At 31.1% G+C, this 18567-nt stretch overlaps 1 protein-coding gene across 1 annotated transcript; it reads right to left on the reverse strand.

The window, feature by feature from the left end:
• Positions 1–1490: 1490 nt before the first annotated feature.
• On the reverse strand, positions 1491–18567 carry LOC143058390 (uncharacterized). Its single transcript, XM_076231891.1, has 10 exons — positions 18372–18567; positions 17567–17668; positions 12196–12493; positions 11471–11592; positions 10174–10303; positions 9195–9350; positions 8029–8151; positions 7064–7405; positions 5738–6040; positions 1491–2347 (listed from the first exon to the last, which is right to left on the reverse strand). Exons 1-10 carry the CDS (start codon positions 18440–18442, stop codon positions 2318–2320), a joined length of 1677 nt encoding a protein of 558 aa, XP_076088006.1. The 5' UTR covers positions 18443–18567; the 3' UTR covers positions 1491–2317.

Genomic DNA, 18567 nt, shown 5'->3' on the forward strand with positions numbered 1-18567 from the left:
GTCTGATATTGAGAAAAATCACACTTACAATTGCTAGCAATAATTTCTGATTTTTCAGTATTATAGTTTTGCATGTATGGTTTTCACAGTGTCCTATGTTTATCCATTTGAATGTTTTTGTGGTTTTTTCATGCAGACATTTAAATCTTGATAGGTCTTGCTCATTGTTGACGGCTGTACAGTCACCTATGGATGAAAATACCTTTATCTCTGGTTTTTAGTTGTCTCATTGGCAATCACATACCATATCCTTACTTAATTTCAACACTATTAATTTAAGTTATGTACATTTGAGAATATGATTTTCGAAAAGAGAAAACATTACAATTGGTATAAAAAATAAGGCACTTGTGTTTTAATATTTAATCTTTCACTGAGATAACACCATCAAGTAAAATGTATGAAACAAAAACAGAAAATTAAACAAACAGCAATAAAATAACTTAAGCAAGTGTCATTAAACCTGCACAAATAATATATCTAAGGTCATAAGCAAGTGACAATAAACATACAGCAATAATATAAATCTAAGGTCATGAGCATAAACATGCAGCAATATTATATATCTTATGTCATAAGCAAAAGACAATCAACATACAGCAAAAATATATCTAATGTCATAAGCATAAACATACAGCAATAATATATCTAATGTCATAAGCATTAACATACAGCAATAATATATCTAATGTCATAAGCATAAACATACAGCAATAATATATTTAAGGTCATAAGCATTAACATGCAGCAATAATATATCAAATGTCATAAGCATAAACATACAGCAATAATAGATCTTAGGTCATAAGCAAGAGACATAATAAACCGGTCTTGTATAGGAATATAACAAATCTGCTTTTCTGAGATGTTTTATAAGGTTCCAAAAATTTGTTATGCCCTACAGCTTTCCATCCAGCTAAGGCTGAAGTATATTCTCTTTAACGACAATAATTAAACCTTTATACGCTCTTAGATATGTTCCTTGTATTAAGTTCTCAGAAAAATCTTACTTTAAAAGACCCGATATTTTACAACAAAATAGTATAACAAGAGTACAAATGAAACAGCATGATGACAACATAAAGTGAAAAGCATTTATCAAATGATTACTCATCAATAAAAGTGATAAAGAAAACTTTAAATTCTTTCATTTTCTTTTGGTTTTAATTCATACAAAAGTGCTAATTAAATCTATCTTAGTATACCTAACAACATTAATAAATAAACCCTAATAAAAAATGTGCAACAGAAGCATGAATTAAACATAACATAATATAAAATGAATAAAAAAAAGTTTTTAATTTTAGTGTTTTGCTGATTATCTATACTTCATCAACTAAATAAACAAAAGAAAATGTGTTGTTGTTTTTAACAAAGGTTAGATAGTACCATTCACGACAAATAAATGATAATCAGTTTTCTTATGAAAAGATATTAAAATGTCTCTTTATATAGTTGATGACTATTCAAATCTGGTCTGGAGACTTGCACACTTTTTCTCACTTCCTTTCCTTAAATAAGTCAATTATAGGAAAGAGGTTATTTTAGGAAACATTTTATAATTTTTTCAACTAGATGCAGTATTTCCACATGTATGTCACAAACATGCACAACACAGATTGATATTTGTTTAAATTAATAGCTATATACAATTATCCAACATTAAAATAATAAAGCAAAGAACATAAAACATAATAAAATAAAATGCTTTGCCGAGCACAGCCTGATACAACACCAGAGGTCAAACCCTGAATAGTTTGGACAAATTTCAACACAATATTCCAGCTTGAAAATTCCAAATTCAGATTGTGACTAATTTTTGACACTAAATAAATGTGGTTTAAGATCTTAAAAGTCTCTTTCATAAAACTGTGCATTTGGAGATTTTTTCTTGAAACTTCTCAAAATATTTGTTATTTAAAAAAATATTGATAAAAATGAATAGGAAATATTTTTTTTAAGGCAAAACCATCAATCCCGGCCTCAATTCCAGACTTCCCTTTGAAGCATAGAACCTTGTAGTACACTTTAAGAGACATCAATACACTTAAAACAATTTAACCTTCTTGCTTCTTGTAAATTCAAAAAATTTCATGGACATTCTTTTACTCAAACTTAAATAATTGTCTGAAAGCAGAATGTGTCTTAAGATGACAATGAAGCAGCAGACGACAATATCATACCAACCCAAACAAATTTTTCTGGTTGTATACAAAAAGTTTAGTGCGAAATACCAGTTCAAAGTTCAAACTTGTGGGCATACAAAACACAAAGAAATATTTAGGATGACTGGTGTTCTTGGTTTTAAATCCTGGATTTAACGTCTTCTTGGCCTCACTACCTGGATCTGAAATAAACATATATAAATTATTTAAATATTTCTACTAAATTTAAATGCATAAATTGTTGCAAAACTGTAATTAAGGCACAGTGATATCATAAAATAACTTTGACTTTGCTGCATCCCTTTATTTTATGGCTTTTTGTTTACTGATAACACTTTTCTTTCAAATCCCAATAACAAATTTCATAAATAAAGATTGTTCCCATTATGAAAATCGATAAAATATTTGTCAAGATTAAAGTAGAAATATAATGACATTTAAAACTTAAATTACAGCATTATTCTACAAATTCTATTACAAATATAAATCTGTGTAAAATAATTTCATTTAAGAAGTCTACAATGCTTCAATTGCAATTTGTAAGCATAAAGTAAAAACAGAAAAATACTGAACTCCGAGGAAAATTCAACAAGAGGCTCTCAAGAGCCTGAATCGCTCACCTGAATTTTTTTGGTTTAATCTCTCATCAATGATTATTTTGGCTTTTCAATTTATTTAAATGTTCTTTGAATCGTCCTATTTTCTTCAAAAGCAAAAAAAAATCATTTTCTCCTATGTTCTATTTTAGCCATAGGAGCTATGTTTCTTGACATACAAGGAAATGAAATATAAAATTTATACTAGATACTCTGAAACTCTGAAACTCATTTAGCCTAAGTTTGGCTGAAATTGATACAGCAGTTTCATAAGAGAAGATTTTTTAAGGTAAGTCAACATGATGAACAAATTGTGAAAAAAGTCTTTAAAGGGCAATAACTCCTAAAGAGGTCAATTGACAATTTTGGTCAAATTGACTTATTTGTAGATCTTACTATGCTGATCATATTTGCTGTTTACAGTTTATCTTTATCTATAATAATATTCAAGATAATGACCAAAAACTGCAAAATTTCCTTAAAATTACCAATTAAGTGGCAGCAACCCAACAATTGGATGTTTGATTCATCTCAAAATTTCAGGGCTGATAGATATTGACCTAATGAACATTTTTACTCCATGTCATATTTGCTCTTAATGCTTTCGTTTTTGAGATATAAGCCAAAAACTGCATTTGACCCCTATGTTCTATTTTAAGTAACGGCGGCCATGTTTTTTGACGGATCAAAAATCAAAGCACACACTTTGTGCAGGATAATCTAAGGAACAACCATGCTAAGTTTTAACCAAATCCATTCAGTAGTTTCAGAGGAGAAGATTTTTTAAAGTTAGCAAATATGATGAACAAATTGTGAAACATTGTCATTAAAGGACAATAACCCCTTAAGGGGTCAATTGACAATTTTGGTCATATTAACTTATTTGTAGATCTTACTTTGCTGATCTTTTTTGCTGTTTACAGTTTATCTTTATCTATAATAATATTCAAGATAATGACCAAAAACTGCAAAATTTCCTTAAAATTACCAATTAAGTGGCAGCAACCCAACAATTGGGTGTTTGATTCATCTCAAAATTTCAGGGCTGATAGATATTGACCTAATGAACATTTTTACTCCATGTCAGATTTGCTCTTAATGCTTTCGTTTTTGAGATATAAGCCAAAAACTGCATTTGACCCCTATGTTCTATTTTAAGTAACGGCGGCCATGTTTTTTGACGGATCAAAAATCAAAGCACACATTTTGTGCAGGATAATCTAAGGAACAACCATGCTAAGTTTTAACCAAATCCATTCAGTAGTTTCAGAGGAGAAGATTTTTTAAAGTTAGCAAATATGATGAACAAATTGTGAAAAATTGTCATTAAAGGACAATAACCCCTTAAGGGGTCAATTGACAATTTTGGTCATATTAACTTATTTGTAGATCTTACTTTGCTGATCTTTTTTGCTGTGTACAGTTTATCTTTATCTATAATAATATTCAAGATAATGACCAAAAACTGCAAAATTTCCTTAAAATTACCAATTAAGTGGCAGCAACCCAACAATGGTTTGTTTGATTCATCTGAAAATTTCAGGGCTGATAGATCTTGACCTAATGAACATTTTCACCCCATGTCAGATTTGCTCTAAATGCTTTCGTTTTTGAGATATAAGCCAAAAACTGCATTTGACCCCTATGTTCTATTTTAAGTAACGGCGGCCATGTTTTTTGACGGATCAAAAATCGAAGCGCACATTTTGTGCAGGATATACTAAGGAACAATCATGTTAAGTTTCATTCAAATCCATTCAGTAGTTTCAGAGGAGAAGATGTTTGAAAAATTGTTAACGACGACGACGACGACGTCGACGACGACGACGTCGACGACGACGACGACGGACGCCAAGTGATGAGAAAAGCTCACATGGCCTTTTAGGCCAGGTGAGCTAAAAAGGAAAATCAAAAATCAAAAGGCAAAATCAAAAGTCCAAACACATCAAACGAATGGATAACAACTGTCATATTCCTGACTTGGTACAAATTAAATCTTTCAAATACTAACTATAACATTTGAAATATTTGCATGCATTTGATAAACAGATTCACTTTTGCAATGTTAGAAAATTCTGCATATAAGTAAAGCTTTCTTAGTTTAAAATGTATTTAACTTTTCAATATCAATTATTTTGCAATTAACACATTTATAAATAAATGGCAAAATTATTTGAATTGACAGTAATACTTATAGAATAACTAATTGAAGAATTCAAAATGAGAAAAATATTCAACCAGCGACCGAACAACACATTGATTCAGGAATGCGAATACACATTTGATGAGTTAATTATCAGTGTTGTTTCGACACCAGTTGAATATTTTTCAATATTTGAATTCTTAAACTAGTTATTCTTTTTATTACATTGACAAATGGCTTTTTTAAAAGAAATTAATTACCTGTAAGGAACTATATCTTTTTTCTACGCATTCACTATTTGTTTTGATACAATGTTATCAACATCTTGACAACGCCTATTGTTGTATGACGTCAGAGAGTGAAATAAACATGAAATTATTGGTTTTTATTTAACTGGGAAATCAATGTATTTCATGTAATAAATGAAAATATTTGTTTTATTATAAAACCATGTTCAAAAGGCCTAGTAAAACAGTAACCAAAAAATGATGCCATTAAGGTGGTACTTAAACACTACAGGGAGATAACTCTGTAAAATCAGCTAAACATTTTAATTACAGTGTGCTGTTACTGGAATATTAGGCTTTTCAATGATCGCATTAAGTGTTTGTCAAACTGCTGTATAACCACTGTAAATTTTCTGATAAAATGGTTGCTTCCAATTTTTAGATTTTTTTTTATTTTTGTCAATGGGTGGTCAAAGAAAATACTTTATCAAAATTTTCAGAAAATTAAACAAGCCAAATAAATTTTAATAAAGGTGTTGGGTACCACCTTAATACCAAAAAATATTGAGGTCTTTCAAATTCACAAAATAAATTATCTTGTCTTACCTCTGATGAAGTCTGCAGCTGAACAATATGTCTATTGATGGCTTCCAAAATGTTGGGATCCAGTGCCCTAGATGGCCTTTCTACTGCAGGAATCTGAAACTTTGGTAAGGAGGTTGGTAATGGTACTGATGGGAGTGCTGGATCATCTGCGTTTAATACTTCAAGGTATTCCTGCCACCATGTGTGCTGATCTCTGGTTAAACGTCCTGCTTGCTTCCATTTTGGCAGATCCCTAACCATTGCTGCAGTGACTGAATCAATTTTTGGATTTTTCCTCACAGGGTTTAAGGATGTGCAAATTTCCTGAAATAAGTATCCAGCCTTATTAAAAAGGTTTTAAAGGGGCACTAACTACCAGATATATGAAAAACCTAATATAATATTGTTTTTGCTCAATCAGTAATGAAATACAAATAGTGAAATAATTCTTCCTTTTCAGTAGCCAATAAGGTTCAATTTTGTTAAAAAAGCCAAAAAACATTGATTATGAATTATTCACTTGCAAGAGAAACAAAGGTAAATCATATGATTGACTGATTCTATCCACTAATACACATTATAATACAGATAAATGCTTAATCTATTTATATCTATATTTATGTTTACATCTTATATGGTCATCCGATGACTATAGAGGTCACAACTGACTATAGAGGTCACAACACAATAAATAATTAGATGGTGTCTAGTGTCTAGACTCAAATACAAATGTAACGAAGCTAAGTCTTTTCATGCTTGTGCCTTGATTATTGTTTTATTTAGACTTTTAATAGTTGGATAAATATTTTACATTGTTATAATTCAAACATGAGAATTTGATTAGAATCAGGGAACATGAATTTGACAGCTAGTGCCCCTTTAAGATTAAGAGTGAATTAGTGAATAAAACAGCAACTATAAAAGGCTTTTTTTTCAGACACAGTACACATATATAAAAATGATGAAGTCTATATTTTGCAAAATGAGACAACACATTTCAATCATATCAGTTGAAAAACATGAAAGTGTACCTAAAAAACTGTGTATTTATCCCATTGGCAATGGCTGTATATACCTTTTTATAAATAGAAGGTCGTATTTGTTATCATAACATATCTCCTTATTATCAATTCATAAATGGATACCTTTAATTATTTGATCCAAAAAAATCAGAAGAAAGTCTTTAAAAGAGGGACAAAAGGTACCAGAGGGACATTCAATATTCACAAGAAAAAAATATTTATATTAATGATTTTTATGTAGATATTATTATGTGTTGATCGGTTTCTGCATCAATGATATTTGCACTTAAATTCAATTAGTCACAAATGACATATATTTATATACCTGTAAGGTGGGAATGTTCTCTAAGTTCACTGTTCTGTACTGCTCATACTCCAAAGGCCAGTCTTTTATTGACATCTTAACAATGGGACCATCCTTTACAAATTTAAATATATGTGGAGCTTTAATTCCGTCACATCTGTTTAGATTGATGAGTTTTTCCTTGAAATTGAAAATGCTGTTGAGGTGACTAACAATGGGTGAAGGTGTGGATGCTTCCCTTATCCTTGCATGGAGTTCTGGAAGCGTTGGTGCGTTCTCTTGACACAACTTGGTACTGACTCTACTAAACAGTTGGTCCACATCCTCATGTGTGTGTCCCACCATCAAAAAAGAAAGTTTGATCTACAACAAAAATTTTATCTACTTAAAAGATGCTGATATACTTTGTCCAATAAAAAAAACCTCGCAAAATAAGTTAATGTTTGTGTCAGTTTGGTCTTTTGTGGATAGTTGTCTCATTGGCAATCATATCATTTTTTTTTTATATAACATTACAAACACAAAAAATAAAATCTTTACTATCAGTCTTTCAACCAGAAGACTAGGTAAAATATTTAGCAACAGTCATGATCAACTGTACGACCTTTGGATTGTTCAATGTGGACATGTTTGTAACTTTCAAATGAAAACCATTTCAGAAATGTTTTGCTCTCCTCTTTTTGCAGCTCTGAGTTCATTTCTTTTCAATAATAGTTATTTTAGCTGTTAAACCTATCAAATAAAAACTCCCTCAATAAATGTCAATCTAGATAAGCATTTCTATTGTTAAAGTATCCGCTTATGTATATTTTTCTTTTTTTTAATTTTATGTTTATATTGCAAATTAATGTAACAATAGATTCACTTTCACTTCAACTTTCTATTCATAATGTGGGCAGCTGTCTAACTTAAAATTCAACAAATTTTAATAATACATTTTCAAGGGATAATAAAATGGGATATTTCATATTATGTTCTAGACTTACCTTCTTGAATACCTCTGCCTTCACAAGAGCAGCTAAAAACATCAGCACAAAGTGGTTTTTGTTGTCTTTGCCACAGTTGTCTGCTTGCAAATACAAAACTGGTGGCAGTGCATTGTCGTTGATCTAAAATTAAAAGTTTCATTGTTAAGCAACATCATGATTAATACAGAGTGTAACCATACACCAGCTGACTGAGATATGGGTTAATATATATATATATATAAATTCATATGTTACTGTATTTATCTTCTTATTTTTATATTGAGGTCCGGTGAAAACTACCAGACTAACATTTAACATTGAAGCAATCCCAAATACCAAATATAGTTATCCTATTACTTAAAAAAAGAGAGTTTTCACTTGAAATACTATAGGCTCTGTCGTTCACCTGTTTTTACTGATGCTTTTGAAAATCATGTAAAATAAGGTTAACATCATAAGTTAAAGTATTAGATATAAGACATTATTAGATACAATATGTACTATAATGATATCTAAGATAATAAAAAATATTGCAAAGTTACTAACTTATGGGCGGCAACCCAACAAGTTGAAGGACTTGTATGAAAATTACAGTGCAGATAAATCTAAATCTGATGAACCTTTTGCCACCTGTTAGTTTTACTCTGAATGCTTTAGTTTCCGAGATATAAGCCAAAAACTGCATTTTACAGCTATGTTCTATTTTTGCCATGGTGGTGGTCATCTTGGTTGGCAGGCAGGGTCATCAGACATACTTTTTAAACAAGATACCTTAGTGATGATTGAGGCCACGTTTTGTTAAATTTGGCCCAATAGTGTCAGAGGAGAAAATTTTAGTAAAAGTTAACAGACGACGACGGACACCAAGTGATGAGAAAAGCTCACTTGGCCCTCTGGGCCAGGTGAGATGAAAAGTACATTCTTCGAAAGCATTGGCCTTTACAGTTCACACCCTTTTGTGTGTTCTAATTTATTGATGAAGTGAATTCTGTTTTTTTTTCAATATCCTTGATTGCTTCATATAGAAATTGGTATAATATGGTGTGGTCCATTCCATTAAATAGCATTCCAAGAAAAGTTTAATTATTCAACTTAAATTACAAGCACGATTAACAGTCATGGTATTAAAGTATTATTTTTTAAAATGTAAATAATTGTTTACAGCTACTTTAAAATTGTCATACCTCTTTGACATGGTGAAGCACTTTCAGAAGGCAGTTCAATGTGACATTGGAATCAGGGTGGAAACGGTCTGTCCAAGTAAATCCGAAGTCTAGTCCAAAACCATGGCATAATGCACCAGTAACATGATGATGAACTCCAGCATAGGCTGAGTCAGTCTGAAAAAAAAATAGCATTTTAAAATTTCAAGTAATTTAAAAATACTTATAATTTTGACCATGTTGAACAAAGATCTTATGTTGTAGGATTATATAATGTGCCCCATGAGATGATGTCCCATGGAAAAAGTTTCACAGATATGACCTGTGAAATTTGACCAGGACATAATTTTATTATTAATTATTGTCCACTTCTGTGTAAAAGTGTCATTGTGTTTATTTAATTTCAAATTGCTTAGCCTTCCATATTAATGGTTTTCTTTAATTATTATTATTAAACCTTGGAAGGTATTGACCATCAAACAAAAAGTCTATAGCTGTTTATATTCATCACTTTCCATTTTGTTTACATTTGTGGTGTCTTGATTTAAATTTCAATTATGATTTAACTATTAAATTTATTAAAACATTTTAATGATTGCTAAATTATTTCCTTTTAGGGACAGAAAAAATAGCCACACTATGAAAAATTTACCTCTGTGACAAACTTTTATAAAACATTCATGTCCACATACTAGAGACAATTCTTCACTAAGGGAGACACTATTTTATAGTTTACAAATGTGATGTTCTGTCCTGTGAACCAAATTTCAACAATGAACAAGATAGTTCCAAGAAGACATAATTTCATGGGACGCTTTTTAGGATAACATTTTAGTATATATATATTACTACATGTATTGTTATTAAGATGAAAGGCAAAAACAACAAAAAAGGGTACAAATTGTACATTCAGAGCAATTACTGAAGATTTCATCATAACACGAAAAAATGGTACAAATTGACAGTTTTGTAGATCTTGTTTTGAATCTGGTTGACATACCTTTGAATTCAATGAGAATCTTGGAAGTGTGGTTTTTGCCTGGTCCATATTATCTATTATCAATGACAGATAGTGTTGAGGACTGGATCTAGCTTTTGCTCGATGTTTATAATATTTCTGTCTTGCTAGGCTGAAATTACCAAAAATATAATATAAGCAACCAAAGTATAATGACAAACAAAGTTTTTCAACAATGTGGTCCTCATTTAATTACTTGCATAACAGATTATTTATAAGAGTGTACAACATTTTTTAGGCTATTTTGAATAGACAAGAAAATATTAGTCATCCCTTATATGTTTACTTTATAACAAGTAAACATGAAAAACATTGATAACAAAGTCACATGACAAAATTATGTCTTTTTAGTTGATAAGACTAAATAAACTTTCAGCCAAACTGAATATGTGTTTAAAATTCATCCATTATATATATATAAAAATATACTTTTTTATATAGATTAGACTGTTAGTTTCCCTGTTTTAATGCTTTTAAACCTGTAATTTTTTATTCCTTTATAGGTTGCTGTTCAATGTGAGTCAAAGCTCTGTGCTGAAAACCGTACCTTCACCTATAATGGTTTACTTTTACAAATTGACACTTTAAATGTACTCATACATCTCCTTATATCTAAATACATTGAAGTAAGGTTGGCAAAAGTATGCCAAATAATGATCTTCATTTTTAGGCAATTATTCATTTAAAATTAGGTAGAATTTAAAACATAAAAACATAAAAACCAGATAACAGCTTCAAAAATCAGGAAATTTTTGTTTTTACATATTGCTATAAAATGTTGAAAAATATCCCATTTTTGTTGTACATAAATTAGGTTGTTAGTTTTCTCGCTTGAATTGTGATACATTTTTCATAATTGACAAACTTTGGTTTGTTAGGGTAAATAACATCATAAAGGCAAGCATAATTGACAAACTTTTCCAGTGAAGGACATAAGTCAGGAGCCTCTAATTCAGTGGATGTGTTACATATTTGTTTTTCGTTCATTTTTTTATATAAATAAGGCCGTTAGTTTTCTCGTTTGAATTGTTTTACATTGTCTTATGGGGGCCTTTTATAGCTGACTATGCGGTTTGGGCTTTACTCATTCTTGTAGAACATTATGTGACCTAAAGTTGTTAAGTTCTGTCGCATTTGGTCACTTCTGGAGTTGTCTCATTGGCAATCATACCACATCTTCTTTTTTATATAACATATAATACAAACTACAACTTAATAAACAATTCATACTTTTAAGATTTTGCTAATTAGCCAAGATTATACCCAGATATTTACTTACAGTTGCAATGCAAAATGTGCTTTCCTCTTCATCAGTAATTCTTCTTTTTGTTCTTTTGTGAGCTTTGTAAGGAGTGCTTCTTTAAACAGTGTACACTCTGTACATTTTGACAGCTTCTGGTGCTATTAAATTTAAACAAAAAAAGTGTCAATTGTCATATATGAAGAGTATATTTTTCCAAATTTTGTACATAGAACGATGAAGTTAAGCATGTTAAGGCTGCATGTTTGCAAAGTGTACCATACAATTAACCAAATGAATTTTCATCTTACATGACCAATTAAATGAATTGCAAAAGAAGAAGTAAATGTCTTGCAATTACAAATATAAATCATCACTGCTGCTTAAATATGAAGTCATTTTGTTCAGTAATACTCGAAAACATGGAAAATGTATTACACAAAAACTCATAGTACATGTAGTATTGTCAAAATATATTAGAAGAGTGCATTCTACTTATTGAACAAGTAACCACTGATCCATGAAATATGGTCATGGTTCGGCAATCTTTTTTTTTAAAACATATATACCTTGCAATTATTTGATATGAATAAAAAAAAATGTTCTATTCTTATAATAATTGATCAAATTTTCTGGACAAGACAATAATCAACCCAAAGATCAATTAAGTAAGTACATGTAGTTGAATGTTCAGTTGGTATAAACATTTTAAAACTGCTGACATAACAGACTAAAAGACTATAAAAAAAATAAAATTTAAATACCTTTCTTAACTTTACATGTGAAAATTCTTTACGCCACATCTCATAAAAGCTTGATAAACTTATGCTAGGCTGTTGTGACACATCACATTGAAGCTTATAATCTTTGAATACAGCTATCTTCGTCAAACAAGATGGAAGGTGGATTTCTGGACAATCTGGTTGCTGTTCCCCAAAGTTTTCTGCATATTCTTTAAAATACATCATTGCTGAAATATATCTTGTGCTGAGATACTGTTGACCTGTCCTGTAATCTTCTGGCAATCTGTTTTCATGTAGTCTGGATTTGATATACCTAAACCTGAAAATAAAAGCAGTTATTACTTAATCTAGCACTTCAATATATAGTCTTCCCTTGACATTGTTTAAATAATCAAAGCCTTAAAGGCTGTAAAAGCAATTGCTGCCATGTTAATGTTTGGGGACTTTTATTTTTCATCCACATATATACAAGAATTAAACCTGACATGAGTGTTGTCTAGTTAAAAGTAAGAAGGTTTTAACTTTATATAAATAAAAGACTTTAGTAGAAAGTCATTTTTAATATGTTTTATATTTCACAAGGAGACAACACGTTTACCAGGCTAAAGTTGGGGTCAAATATACATGTGCTGAAACATATAACTCAAAAAGAAATCATCATGGATTATCCCCTGGTAGTGTTTGTAACTTCCTTGGCAATAATTTCCTTTATTGATTTAATTTTAACAATTTTCATTATTAATTTATATTTAACCATTAACACAAATGATTAAGTTAAAACATTTCAACTTTCCAGACGCAAATGTTAAAAAACGGGAAAGAAATAAAATATCTTACAAGACATAAGCATGTAAAGAATAAATGTATATTTCAGCTTAATAAAAATATTTTCATAATAATACTTTGTCATCATTTTTAAAACTAAGTTCCAAACATTATTACTCAGTTGATATGTGTCCTTCTGATGCGATACGAGCACAGGCACTTGTTTCTATCCATAGGAAGGTCTATTATCCCTATAAATAGTTTTATATGGATAGTCGACCTTCCTATGGATAGAAACAAGTGCATGTGGGTACGAGATAACTACAATTCTCATGCAATCCCGAAAAGGGGGGTCATCATAGACAAACATGACATTAAATCGTTATCACTGAACTAGTATATATATTGTATAGGGGCCAGCTGAAGGACGACTCCGGGTGCAGGAATTTTTCGCTGCATTGAAGACCTGTTGGTGACCTTAATTCTGCTGTTGTATGTTTTTCTATGGTCGGGTTGTTGTCTCTTTGACAAATTCCCCATTTCCATTCTCAATTTTATTATACGAACAAGAACAAACAGCTCTACGTTGTTTTGATATTTATCAATTTTCAGGAAACATTGCGAAAAATGATCTTCAATATTTCGAAAACATGTGAAATAAAATTGCTAACACGGTGGACCGTCGAGTGTCAACAAACGTATAGTAGACTTGTTCACTGAAAAGACGAGGATAATGGTTTCATCTGACATTTGTTATGCAAACCCAGTTTTGATCATGATATTTAAAAAGACGTACTTTTTTTCAATCTATGTATTAATAAACTAGAAAATTCCAAATTGTAAATATCTCTTCATCTGGACCGACTTGGCATCTACTACGTTCGGACGGGTCCATTTCATTAGTAAGGTGATCGATAAATATTACGGAGTTTTGACAGAAAAGGAAAACGAACTTATTGTTATGTGTTTTCAACAAGGGTTTCGTTCCGCTAAATTATTTGCGCAAATAAAGTTTGTCTATTTTTAGATTACAGGTAATAATTTGACACTACGCATTAACCTGTGTAGTGATTTTGATTTTACGATAAATGTATGAATGAACGATAATTTTATGAATGAACAAGAGCACCTGACCTCTTAAAGAAACACAAATTAAACATAAAAAACCGTATTTATTAGGAGATAATTCAGTTAAATTTTCAATACTAAATCAACAACTGAAATGAATCCATATTTTGTTGAAACATCGTACGAACGGCGGAAAACGGAATCGCATTTATAAAAATGTACTTTTTTTCACTCGGACTTCTATGTTATTTGATAGTCAAACGGTTGACCCTTTAAATACAAAAATGCATCTACAAGAACATATTCTGAAACTTCTTAAATCCACTAACTTTTTTTTAAAGTTTCAAGCTATGTATTGCATTAGAAAACATACATAGGTGTTAAAGAATGACTGACCAGGAGCCTGTTTAACAAAATACTATGGCTTGATCTGGGCGGAGTCTCTGATCTGGGTCACAAAGATGGCCATACGCGACGGCATAAAAGCAATTGCTTTAAAAAATCATATATTTCCTAATATTTAGACTAGGCATCTTTTTTTTTCCACCATAAACTCTGAAATTTTCTCCATAAGGCCGAGAAAAAAAAGATCCGTGTTTCCGGTAACCCGACCGACCCTGTTTTTTAGCCCCGACCCTAACTTTTTTATTGGATCTTCCAAAAAAAAAATAAAAAAAATTTATCAACCGACCCTGTTTTTGACACAGGCTTCTGATAGATGACATAATATTTTTTCTCTCTTGCTTCCTCTTGCAAAGAATTCCGACCTACCGACCCTATTTTTCAAAATGATGTTACCGGAAACACATATCTTTTTTTTTTAGGCCTAAAAAATCAAAATATATTTTCTAACAACTTTCTTGAAAAAAACAACTGGGAATGTGTCCCATGACACAGACATGACAGATGGAGCCTGTCCTGCATGTAAAGGGGTAACACTCAAGAATGGTTAAAGTTAATTTTCCAAAATTCATACTTGAACTGAGTTTTGTGGTTATGAGCATGATGTATAATTTTCATAACATTTGGTATACTAAGGCAAATAAAGTAAGAGAACTGAAACGCTACAAAAATTCAAACTTGACTATGTGGTAGACTATGTGGTATGGGCTTTTCTCATTGTTGAAGGCATAACAGTGACATATAGTTGTTAATTTCTGTTTTCATTTGGTTTCTTGTGGAAAGTTGTCTCATTGGCAATCATACCACATCTTCTTTTTTTATCTGTGTTTTGTTAAAATAAGCATTGTGTATAAGTTTCATAACGTTTGGTAAAAGCAAATTTACTTTTAGAGAACAGGAACCAATTTCTTGACACATACACATGAGGACGTTTGTAGACTTACAGACACAAGGGTAAAACTTAATCTGCCCTATGCAATATCATTACATGTTCACCTCAAATTAAAAAAACTAGAGGCTCTAAAGAGCCTGTGTCGCTCACCTTGGTCTATGTGAATATTAAACAAAGAAAGCAGATTGAAAATTGACTACAAAGGTCAATTACTCCTACAGGGGTCAATTGACCATTTCGTTCATGTTGACTTATTTGTAGATCTTACTTTGCTGAACATTATTGCTGTTTACAGTTTACCTATATCTATAATAATATTCAATATAATAACCAAAAACAGCAAAATTTCCTTAAAATTACCAATTCAGGGGCCGCAACCCAAAAACAGGTTGTCCAATTCATCTGAAAATTTCAGGGCAGATAGATCTTGACCTGATTAACAATTTTACTTCATGTCAGATTTTCTCTAAATTATTTGGTTTTTGAGTTATAAGCCAAAAACTGCATTTTACCCCTATGTTCTATTTTTAGCCATGGCGGCCATCTTGGTTTGATGGCCAGGTCACCAGACACATTTTTTAAACAAGAAACCCCAAAGATGATTGTGGCCAAGTTTGGATCAATTTGGCACAGCAGTTTCAGAGAAGAAGATTTTAGTAAAAGATATATAAAATTTACGAAAAATGGTTAAAAATTGACTTTAAAGGGCAATAACTCCTAAAGAGGTCAACTGACCATTTTGGTCATGTTGACTTATTTGTAAATCTGACCTTGCTGAACATTATTGCTGTTTACAGTTTACCTATATCTATAATAATATTCAATATAATAACCAAAAACAGCAAAATTTCCTTAAAATTACCAATTCAGGGGCCGCAACCCAAAAACAGGTTGTCCAATTCATCTGAAAATTTCAGGGCAGATAGATCTTCACCTGATTAACAATTTTACCCACGTCAGATTTGCTCTAAATGCTTTGGTTTTTGAGTTATAAGCCAAAAACTGCATTTTACCCCTATGTTCTATTTATAGCCATGGCGGTCATCTTGGTTAGTTGGCGGGGTCACCGGACACAATTTTTAAACTAGATACCCCAATGATGATTGTGGCCAAGTTTCAAATAATTTGGCCCAGCAGTTTCAGAGGAGAAGATTTTTCTAAAAGATAACTAAGATTTACGAAAAATGGTTAAAAATTGACTATAAAGGGCAATAACTCCTAAAGTGGTCAACTGATCATTTCGGTCATGTTGACTTATTTGTAGATCTTACTTTGCTGAACATTATTGCTTTTTACAGTTTATCTCTATCTAAAATAATATTCAAGATAATAACCAAAAACAACAAAATTTCCTTAAAATTACCAATTCAGGGGCAGGAACCTAACAACGGAATGTCAGATTCATCTGAAAATTTCAGGGCAGATAGATCTTAACCTGATTAACAATATTACCCCATGTCAGATTTGCCCTAAATGCTTTGGTTTTTGAGTTATAAGCCAAAAACTGCATTTTACCACTATGTTCTATTTATAGCCATGGCGGCCATCTTGGTTAGTTGGCGGGGTCACCGGACACAATTTTTAAACTAGATACCCCAATGATGATTGTGGCCAAGTTTGGTTTAATTTGGCCTAGTAGTTTCAGAGGAGAAGATTTTTGTAAAAGTTAACGCCGGACGCAGGACGACGACGACGGATGACGACGACGACGACGGACGCCAAGTGATGAGAAAAGCTCACTTGGCCCTTCGGGCCAGGTGAGCTAAAAATGTTTTATTCTGTACAAACCCAATATATTTAATTGTCTCCTTTAATAAGTGTGGCTTTTTTTTCGGTTATTATAATTTCTGCCTTCTTTCTGTTTTTTACAATCAAAGGTGCCATAATGAGTCAATGATCCACAAATTATAATATGATTTTTTGAGCCTTATGACATGCTTAATTAATATAACTTAATTTTGGAAGAAACACATATACTGATTGGCTGACATCATTTTGTTTATCATGTGACCATGATGTCATCAACGTTTTTTTCATGATTTACGCTAGTAAAAAATGGAATTGAGAATTAAATTATAAGATATAACTGTAATATTTTGTCAGTCTATTCGAAATAACCATCTATGTGCATTATTAAGTGTGCACCACATTTTTTATGATATTTCTTCGTAGACATGCAGAAAATATAAGTCATTCCTTTAATATATCCATCTAATTATACAACTTTCAATATAACCAAAGAAGACAAATTTTCAGTACAAATACCTTCTTTCTTTAATTCCATGCACCAATTTCCAAGCATCCTGGCAAACACGCTTCTGATCAACTACAAAAGTTGGACTGATGTCTTCAACTGCATACGATTTCCTGAAAATTAATATCATAAGTGTATAAACTAATAAAGTCATGCAAATAACATAAATAACAAATTTAACTATGACTCAAAATTAATATTATCTAATTATCTCCATGGAATTGAGATATGCCAATGCTTATACAACTGCATACCAAATATCATTGACCTACTACCCATAAACTGACCCATTAAATCACAAACTAATACATGTAGAATAAGCAAAAGTTTCAATGTCAATTTCTGCTTAAATTTGCTTTGGTCCTCAATTAGATTTTTTTTTCTTCTTATATATTCAAACATTGGATGAACAGTACAACGGAATGGGGCTTTAAAGAATTGCATACAGAATATAGGACTTATTTGAGTACATGTATATGCGTGCAAAAATATCCTGAACATTAAAATGTTTTGAAACTCCTTTTCAAGTGACTTTAATATCTACTGTAAATTCAGAAATTATTGCGAGGTTTTTATCATTGCGAATAATGCGACAGACTTGTAAACGCAATAATTATAACTTGCATTTTGTAATATTCTTACTGAATTAAGCATGACTTTTCTTAAAATCGTAAAAATTAAAATCGCATTAAAGTTTAAAATGACAAAATCGCAATAATAAATGCACGCAATAATTTCTGAATTTACAGTAATTAGAATGCTTAGGACTGTATTCATTTTTCCTTTGCTACATATTATTTAAACAGTAGAACTTACTGAAGAGTATCAAGAATGAACTTTGATTGCTTTCTTTGAGTCATGCTGTAAAATGCTTTACGTAGTTTCATCACTGTGTTCCTTGTTATCTTTTTTACACATTCCTTCTCACAGCAGATGCCATCATGTACTTTGTTGACTGTTTCAAATGATGTTTCCAAGACCTGTATTTTTCCTTTACGCTTTGGTTTTTTCC

This window comes from Mytilus galloprovincialis, chromosome 14 (assembly GCF_965363235.1).
Source record: "Mytilus galloprovincialis chromosome 14, xbMytGall1.hap1.1, whole genome shotgun sequence".
Lineage (NCBI taxonomy): Eukaryota > Metazoa > Mollusca > Bivalvia > Mytilida > Mytilidae > Mytilus > Mytilus galloprovincialis.

What these genes read in the sequence shown, in the direction of transcription:
- LOC143058390 (XM_076231891.1), bottom strand. Translation starts at nt 18,442, where the DNA reads ATGAAACTACGTAAAGCATTTTACAGCATGACTCAAAGAAAGCAATCA. An exon ending in AGGCAGAGGTATTCAAGAAG is followed by an intron (nt 7,406 to 8,028) that starts GTAAGTCTAGAA and finishes TTTTTGTTGTAG; the next exon opens with ATCAAACTTTCTTTTTTGAT. An exon ending in AGAACATTCCCACCTTACAG is followed by an intron (nt 6,041 to 7,063) that starts GTATATAAATAT and finishes TACTTATTTCAG; the next exon opens with GAAATTTGCACATCCTTAAA.